Source organism: Enoplosus armatus, chromosome 8 (genome assembly GCF_043641665.1).
Source record: "Enoplosus armatus isolate fEnoArm2 chromosome 8, fEnoArm2.hap1, whole genome shotgun sequence".
Taxonomy (NCBI): Eukaryota; Metazoa; Chordata; class Actinopteri; order Centrarchiformes; family Enoplosidae; genus Enoplosus; species Enoplosus armatus.
In genome coordinates, this window is record NC_092187.1 from 5,887,009 (window position 1) to 5,896,061 (window position 9,053).

At 40.2% G+C, this 9,053-nt stretch overlaps 1 protein-coding gene across 1 annotated transcript; it reads left to right on the forward strand.

Moving 5' to 3' along the window:
• The first annotated feature begins 114 nt into the window (after nt 1-114).
• Nucleotides 115-5,552, forward strand: ccnq (cyclin Q). Its single transcript, XM_070911087.1, has 5 exons — nt 115-262; nt 1,154-1,337; nt 2,700-2,832; nt 3,307-3,525; nt 5,434-5,552. The coding sequence occupies exons 1-5, from the start codon at nt 115-117 to the stop codon at nt 5,521-5,523; spliced, it is 774 nt and encodes a 257-aa protein (XP_070767188.1). The 3' UTR covers nt 5,524-5,552.
• Nucleotides 5,553-9,053: the final 3,501 nt, after the last annotated feature.

A 9,053-nucleotide genomic window follows, 5' to 3' on the forward strand; every position in this document is an offset into this window, starting at 1 on the left:
CGAGCGAGTGTACTTTGAGTTACGTTTAAACTCAATGCGCTAGCTAACTAACTAGTTAACGTTAGTTGCCTTCTTGTCGACCCTCCGTTACATTCTGCTGATGGTCCATGACCCATGGAGGGTCCGTCCTCTCGTTTACCTGCCACCCCAGACGGACCGCTGTGGCTGGCGGGCAGGAGAGATTCCGGAGGGGATGCAGAGTCTGACTCTGCCCGGGACATTAAAACACACTTTCGCGTCTGTCGCTTCATTATGGAGACAGGTAACCCACGGGGCTGTGTGTGTGTGTGTGTGAGAACAATTCATCTGCTCAGGATAAATGGTGAACTACGGATGCCAGGAAAAGGGGAAAAAAAGATGTAAAGTTACGCATGATAAAAATAATAATCTTGGTAAAACTCCTGAGTTACTAAATCCAAATTACGAGATAGTACGTCATTTTTTTACTTTTGATTCATGGCAAAATTATGACTTACCATCTCATCACTTTAAGGAGCCCCCAAGGGTCACGGCGAGAAATGTATTTATTGATTTATTTGTTTATTTAGCAGGGACAATGGACATAGACTATCCCAGAGTTAGCTGGATAGCTACATTTCATCATCAATCCCATGGAAATTAAGAAATACTAATCAGCCATTGACCTCGCTGTCTTATACAGAGAGAATACAGAATTTGTTAATTTAATGTGTGCTTGCTTTTCTTAATCATTTAGGTCTATTGTTAAATTCACCACACATCTGATCCACCAAGCAGCACTTATTCAACTTTTAGCTTTTGCCTCCACACTATTGATTGTTTACGACTGTTTGTTTTGGTGGAGAAGATTGTGATCATTTTAAGCAAGTTATTGTAGACATTTTGAGACATCATATTATACTAGCCTGGGTCTAGAATTCTGAATTGCAGCACAGATGTTTCTCAGTGATTTCAAGTGAATAATTAGGAGAAAGGAAATGGCAATTCAGTGTGTTTATCAGCCCATATTCAAACTTTCTAAATAAATGTATAGATCTGCAATAGATTCAGTAGATGGCAACATATGAATATGTGTGAATGAATCTATCAAAGATGATGAAACACCTAATTTGATGAAGTGAAGTGTGAGTGTACCTTTAAAGAGTTGGCTGCTGCTTCTTCCTTCCCTGCTCAGGAGTGAAGCTGGGTATGCGCTCGGTGCCTGTGACCACAGCGTGTGTGTTGTACCACCGTTTCTTTGAACGTGTCAGCTTGCGTGCGTATGAACCCTACCTGGTGGCCATGAGCTGTGTGTACCTGGCTGGCAAAGTGGAGGAGCAGCACATCAGGACCCGTGACATCATCAACGTAAGCCACAGGTAATGTGCCTTGTCAAGAGTAGATACTACCTACATTATACACTGCTCTATGGCCCCATTTAAGTCATACTGCTGATAGCTGTAAACTCAGCAAACCGTTTAATTAAGTCCTATGAGAAAGATGGCAGATACAAGCCTCTCACATGGAAACAGCCAGCTTTCAGATGTTGAATGTTACCGAAGAACTAGTGGTTTTTGTCTTGACTTTGTTGTCACTGGTGAGGACATTTCTTTAAAATCACATAGAAGTATTTTTATTATTGATTAGTCTGATTGTAAAAGATAGTAGATAGTAAAGATCCATCACAATTTTCAAATTATGTGTTTTGTCCAATCAATAGTCCAAACGCGAAATACATTCAGTGTGCTGTCATAGAAGACAAAGAAAAGCAGCAAATATTCATATTTCAGAAGCCGGAGCTGGTGAATTTTTGGCATTTGTGCAGACTAATCAATCAATTAATCTACAATGTGTTTCAGCTGTAGTTCCATTTTGATTTCACATGTTGAATGATGTGATTGTCAATAAACCAGGAACATGTCTTTGAACAGCTCGGCAGAAATATAGTTTTGAATGGGAAGTTGAATTCCACTTACTCATTCGTTCTGGAGCTTTCAACCATATTACACAGTTTTCATCAGCAGGGGAAGTTTGATCAGTTTTCATGGAGCTGTGTGCTCACAGTGTCACTTTAAGGATTTCTCGTCCATGTTAGCTTAAAAGTAGAGCTTGACAGTTCGTTCTTGATCCTTGAAGCAGTAATTAGCCAGTCTCCACTCAAGGTCCACATACTAAATTCTTCTGCAACTTTTGACTGTATCACACAGTCTTCATCCGCAAAAAATATCTGAATGTTACCAGGAACATGACCTTGCTTTACACTGCAGCTGAAAGGATTAGTCGACTAATCAATTTGCATAAATCTGCAACAATTTTGCCTTTAAACGAGCCGTCAGGACTCAGGACCGTAAGGTTGTGATGTCACAACTACACAGTCACCACACCTTTAAAAAAAAAAAAAGAATTCGCAAATTAACAAGTAATGAAAATAATCTTAAATTGCAGTAACATAATTAATCAGGGTGTTTCATCTAATGTGTCTGCAATGGTTTGATTTAGCAGTTAATAAGTCATATTGGCCAATATGGTCGATGGTGGTCGACAATGTTAGTTTTCAGACGTGACCTGACAATAAAGTTAAATACAGTTCACCTCAACTGAAGTGGCTCAGAATTGTGAATTGAGTGTTTTACAGCAGGACATTTTTTTTTGCTCATCACAGTTCGAAGTGGTCACCTTGAATGCTCTCCGCCTCCACCTCCCTCCCTCCCTCCCTCCCTCCTTCCGTTCCTCCCTCGCAGGTATTTCAACAGTGGCAGCGCTCCTCTAGAATGTGACAAGGAGTTCTGGGACCTGAGGGACAGCGTGGTGCAGTGTGAGCTCCTCATCCTCCGACAGCTCAACTTCCACGTCTCCTTTGAACACCCTCACAAGGTAGTTGTGTGTGCATGCGCGTGTTTGTGCACGTGCGCGTCTACCTGTCCCCCCTATTTAGTGTTGAGCTTCCTTGTCTGTCGCTGTTACTGTCTGATTTTGTTGTCCAAATGTGTACAGACAGTGTCTGTGTGTACAGACGCGATCTGGGTCGAAGAAGTGCTTTCAAATATTACTTTCCTTGGCTGATCTGAAATCTTTTAGCTTTCCTAACTTCTTTAATTTATTCCTTGACTCTTGCAGTCAGTGATCCAGAAATTGTAAGTCACTCAGGTTCAAAGTGTCTTGTACAAGTGACCGAAAAGTCCATGAAAATAACTTTGCTTACCTGTGAATGGCTGATAACCCTTGCACACATCATTAATCTGTCACCTAAACCAAAACAAAAAAATTGAATTGCTATTTGACTCAAATAAAGAATGCGTAATGTGCAGTAGTATATTGTATTTTTTCTCTCTGTCTCTTTCGCTCCAGTATTTACTTCACTACCTGTTGTCTGTGAAATCGCTCGTGAACCGCCACGCTTGGTCTCGAACCCCCATCGCTGAGACGTCCTGGGCGTTGCTTAGAGACTGTTACCACGGAGCCATGTGCATCCAACACACACCCCAACACATCGCCATAGCAACGCTGTACCTGGCTCTAAACAGCTATGGAGTGGAGGTGCCTGTCGGGGAGAAAGAGTGGTGGCAGGTGTGTGTCCGCCGCAGTGTGTTCATAATTACGGAGTGAAGAGAGAGAGGACTGATAAAAAACGTGTGTGAGCACAGAAAGAGGCTGTGTATGTATGTGGATATAAAGTTATGGCAAACAGTTGCCTGTTGACACATCCAGCAGATGTGGAGCAACATTAGCATTCATTTTGGGTCTCTGGCCCTCTCATGAACGTAATTCCAGTACTCATTCAGCAAATGTAGAATGTACCATGTAGACATGTCAGAAATGTAATTTGGTGAGTAAGCACTGAAATCAGTCGAAATGTCAGTTGAAGTGTAAGAGGTGAAAGCAGTTAATCAGTCATTTGAAGAGCAGAAGTAGTTCAATTGTGCACTGTAATTGTCAATTGGTAGGTAAACAGTGACAGTGGTTAAAAAGTTAGCAGCAGGGTGCAACTCCACCCACCCACCTAGTATAACCTCATTATGCAGCTAAATAGAGCGGGTTGTAGCTTAAAAGGGTTAGCAATATGACATGATTAATATAGCAGGTGTTGCTAACTAGTATCATAAACGTTTATTGTCCCAGACCAGATAGTCAGTCCTGAAAGCTGATGTTGCTGCTGTCTGTTCTCTCATTCAGGGAACTCCAATATAGTAAAATCATATCGTTTCCCTCTCTGTGGTTTCTGTGGTTGTCATGGTCACACGACGAGCTGTGGCGGCAAGTTGAAAAAGTTGACCATCATAAACTCCAAATGCAGCAGCCAACAGCTGTGCGCATTCTTGAGAGTGCCCCCCCGCCCTCCTTCTTCTTGCTGCTGCCTCCTTAAACAATGGAGGAGGCAGCAGCAACGGCTCGCTATTTAAAAGCATGAACAACGTACTTCACATGTATACTACAAAAACATTTTTTATAATATTTCTACAACAGTTGCAAGAGCAAACAAAGCCTGTTTTTATAAGACTTTTTATACCCACTGATGAACCAAAACAGAGAAATGACCAATATTGGACTTACACTTGCCAGGTAAAGTGCTAACCTTGTGTCTGCTGGATGTGTAAATAGGCACTGTATGCTGACAAGTTAGCCATATCAACGTAAAATATGTTAATATGTCAGTGTTGTGTTTACGGCTTGTTTCTGTTGCCCCCAAGTGGCCAAAAAAATCACATCTAATTCTCAGAGGCTTTATTGGTTGGCCTTTTTCTTTATCTTACATTTGCAAGCGAGGGTCAATGAGGTCAGTTTACAATAAAACCTATTTTCTCTTTTACCCCTAGTGGTATCTAGCCATGGAGAAAGTTTTGGTTTTGGCCTAGGTTAAATACATATACATATCTGCCTTCAACCCAATAACAACATTTATAGAACACAGCAGTAGTGTGTCTTTCCAGAAACAATGTCTCCGTTACTCTGGATAATCCACAGACCTATCTCACATTTCATTGAATTTAATTTAATGCATGTGCTGTAGTCAAATTAGTCCCTCAGGGTACTACTTTATGGTATGACGGACACAAACAGTAGCTGTAGTCTTGCACAGGTGTCCCCTGCTTTTAGGGTCATGCCAACAGCAACCCTGCAGCTTTGTACCGTTGTGCACTTTAACCAAAGTGACAATACCACCTGACCATCCAGCTCCAGCCAGTCTTCAAAGCAAAAGTGTTAAGTATTAATTGAACAGTGGTGGGAATTATAGTTTTCCATTGTCAAACTATTTTACAAATGATGTGTCTTTTGTGAAAGCTTTGATTTTATAAGCCACTGTATCCAAATGCAAATGGAAAAAGTAGAGATTTGTTATGGTTTTTCCACTTCAGTCCTCAAGGCAATGAAATCTAGGTCGTTTGAAATGGTGTGTGGACCTTTGATGTCCACTGTTTATTCAGGCCAGGTGTGGAGCTGAAGTCTGTGTGTGTGTGTGTGTATGTATTCGTGTAGGTGCTGTGTGAGGACGTGACCAAAGCAGACATCGATGCTGTGATCTCGGACCTTCTTCAACTCTACGACATGGAGGCCAAGTGTATCTAAAGGACACACCTACAAGACTTACACATAGGAGACAGAGTTGTTTTGTCTGTCTGTGTGTGTGTTTGTGTGTGTGTGTGTTTACTTGTGTTTGTGTGTGTGTGTGTATGTTATTCTCTGCATGTAAGTCTCGGGGTTCAGGTGCGTCTGTGTGTGTGTGTGTTTGTGTGAAAGAGAGGAACACTTTGTATTGCCCCAGTTAGTCTGTGAGCTGTGACAAAAACACACCTGCACTACCGATTCCTGCCACCCTGGGGAGACATTTCTTGCTTTCTGATCCATGATCTCTCAGCCCTGCAGAATACTGATGTGCTCTGGAATATATCATCAGCACCAGGTTTCTCAAAAACATCCCAGCCCTCAGCACCAGAAATCTCTTCACACTCCGCACATAAAATACATGTGTGGCTACTACAAATACCACAATATGGATTTGATGGGAAAATCTAAACTTCATCAGCCAGTTGTTAATAATTCAGTCAATAATTTCAACAAAACCGTAATAATGCATGGGAATGGTGACTTCAATAAGATGATTATTATTGAATCGCATTATCCCAGCACATTTCTGCATTAGGATAATAGCAGACAATAATAAATATGTAGTTGAGGTTAAGTCTTGATTGTCTGATTAGAATCCAGACCACCTTGCTGCATAAATCTGCATATTAACAAGGAAAATTGAATTTGTGTCCTTACTTTTTAAGATGCATGACTCATCTTGACATTGTATATTGTTATATAAAGTATGTGTATATAAAGTATATTCACACATGGATGCATTAATTGGCTTAATGACCTCCTCATCATAAGTGTTAACATATCATGGTGATTATAGTGGGTTGTTTGGCAGCTCAAGTGCCTCTTGGTTTATTTAGTCTTGTCTTGTGTGTTTTTGCAGTGCTGCCATTCCCAGAGATCTTTTCATGAATTAGTTAAAAGGCAGTTTGTATTTTTTGGCGGAGGACCAAGCAGGTGAAAAATATGTGGGGATGTGATCTGCTGTATGTTTTAGACTAATGCTTCTGCTGTTGCTATTACAAAGTTTTAATTTGGACTGTGTATTTTCCGAAATGAATAGACCCTGCCCTTTCAGGGATATGTCTGGTGATATTCTATATTTTCTTCTTGTCAATCAATCCCATGAAAAAACCAACACCAACAATGAACTGACAATACCAACAAGTATTGTGTGTGTATCACAGCCTGATATATCTTCTTCCTCTGTGCCATAGAGCTCCATTGTTCTCCAAAAACTATTAAAAACACATCAGTGAGCCACACTGTTGCCCTGACATGTTCCTTCATTACTGTGAACACACACACTAGGGCTGGACAATATATCGAATTTTATTTTCAATTACGGTTTTGGTTTTCCATGATTATGAAAACAAGATAATCGAGATGAAATGATATTGTGCCGCATTCTGTTTCGCTATGATGCTCTCATTTTGTCTTGTGTTATAAATCCAGTGCACCTCTTTCCTTTACAGCTATCCCTCCCTAAAAGCCCAAACTCGCTCTCAGCCAGGCTGTGGCATGTTTAGTTAGTTGTTTAATCATCTGCAATTCAGTGGCAAAGTGGTCTATGACCAAACAATAAAGGAGCAAAAAAACTAAAGCCCCCTTGACTTCTTTCACCGCAACGCTTCAAGTTCAAGGAAATCCACTGTTAAAAAGATAAGTTTTGTTTTTAATGTTCAATAAACGCATGTTGTTTCAGAGTCAATGAGTAATCGTGTTCAATAATCCTGATCTCAGTATTGATATTTGTGCCGTAATCGAGCAGCCCTAACACCCACTGTAGTTTATTTTGAATAAATCCCACGGCTGCCCCAAATACTCACTGGAGCACCAAATGTGGATTAATCCGCTGCTGAAAATAGTCCCTAACAAATGCACTATTTCCTCCTGTTTGAGTAACAAAAACTACAGTGAGTAGCTGTTTTAGGAAATTATTAAGCCTCTTTAAAAAAACTATTTGTGAGCTGTTAAAGATTTACATCTTCATTAGGAACCAATGGGCTTGGGGCTGAGTGTCAGACATTTTGAAAGTATTGAGAGAGAGATATTTAAAAAAAAATCACAAATAAGAAATTTTACAGCACAATATAAGTGGTTAATTACATAAATTCAGATAAAGCTTTCTAGAGCAGTATGTTAAATGTGAGGAGGTTAGAGAGACACTACGATTGTCCATGGGATTGTTCTGTTTTCAGAATATTTGTGGAAAAAATTTTGTGTTTTTTTGCATTGTTGACTATGATCTTTCTTCGAGTCCCAATTTATGTTTACTTAAATATGATATTTCATATTGTGTGTAACTGAAGAAGTGAGATGAAAAAGATAGTTTATGTTTGTTATCTGCACACCAAATATACAGTACAACTGCTGAGTGTTAGGAAAGGTTAAAAGGTGTTTCAAGTTTACTATATATAAGAGAATTAACATTCGCAATAAAGGGAGAAAAAAATAATCCCACAGTGGATTTTTCAATACAATAACTCTTTTTTTCTAAAGTACAAAGTAGTGACCTAAGTAAGATATAAGGCATGGACACACTACACCATTGTTAGATTTGTTTGATATATTTATTTAGTATATATTTAGCCTTCTTTTTTTGTAATTTTGCTTATGTATGCACGTGTGTACATATGTATACATGTTTTCTTCTCTTTTGACCATGTTTTTGTAAGTCTGACAAGGATACAAAACAGATTAAATACATTGGTTATAAAAACCATGTTGTAGGTTGTCGTCTTTTAATGGGATTTGTTGACAAAATTAGCCCATCTGTGAACACAGCAATGTGAAACAGTGTGACAGCCCAGGGCTAAAAGCCCAGATAGCCGAGAGGTAGCCCGGACTCTGTAATATGATTGGCCTGAGTGGAGTGTGAAAACAAAGTGAGCGTTGAGGTGACTTGAGGACACCATGTCCTGATTTTTCTTATGGTGAGAATGTTTCAGGGAAATGTAAAGAAACAAAGAGATGTAACACTGCCATCTGTGTGAGTGGTGGTTGAGTTGTAATGTGTGTCTGCTAGGATACTGTGGATACTGTTAAAGGTTGCTTTAATTTCATTTTCTTTAATGTACAAAGCTTATCAGACTCTATTTTTAGAAGAGGAGTGTTTTGGCTTACTTACCTTTTTTGCATTTGTAAAATCAGGTCTGCCTGTCTCAAGTGTGTGTGTGTGTGTGTGTGTGTGTCTGTGTGTGTGTGTGTGTGGGTCCAGGATAAAGGAGTCATAGTCACATGATCAACACTGACACATCTAAGTGTCTCTTTCTGTCTTTTCCTCTATCCCTTCTTGCTCTCCTCCTCATGCATTCTGCCTCTCTTCCCGGGACGAGAGACATTGCGTGCATCCCAATAGCCTCACGTGTCATACAATATTCCTCTTCCAGACACATTCTCTCCCTTCTCATCTGTCACTCTCCTCTAACTCCAGCCCCCCCCCCCCCCCCCCCCCCCTCATGTAGCTGCTGGGGAAAAATCTGGCTGTCTTTCTCTTAGCTGCTCTTCATTTG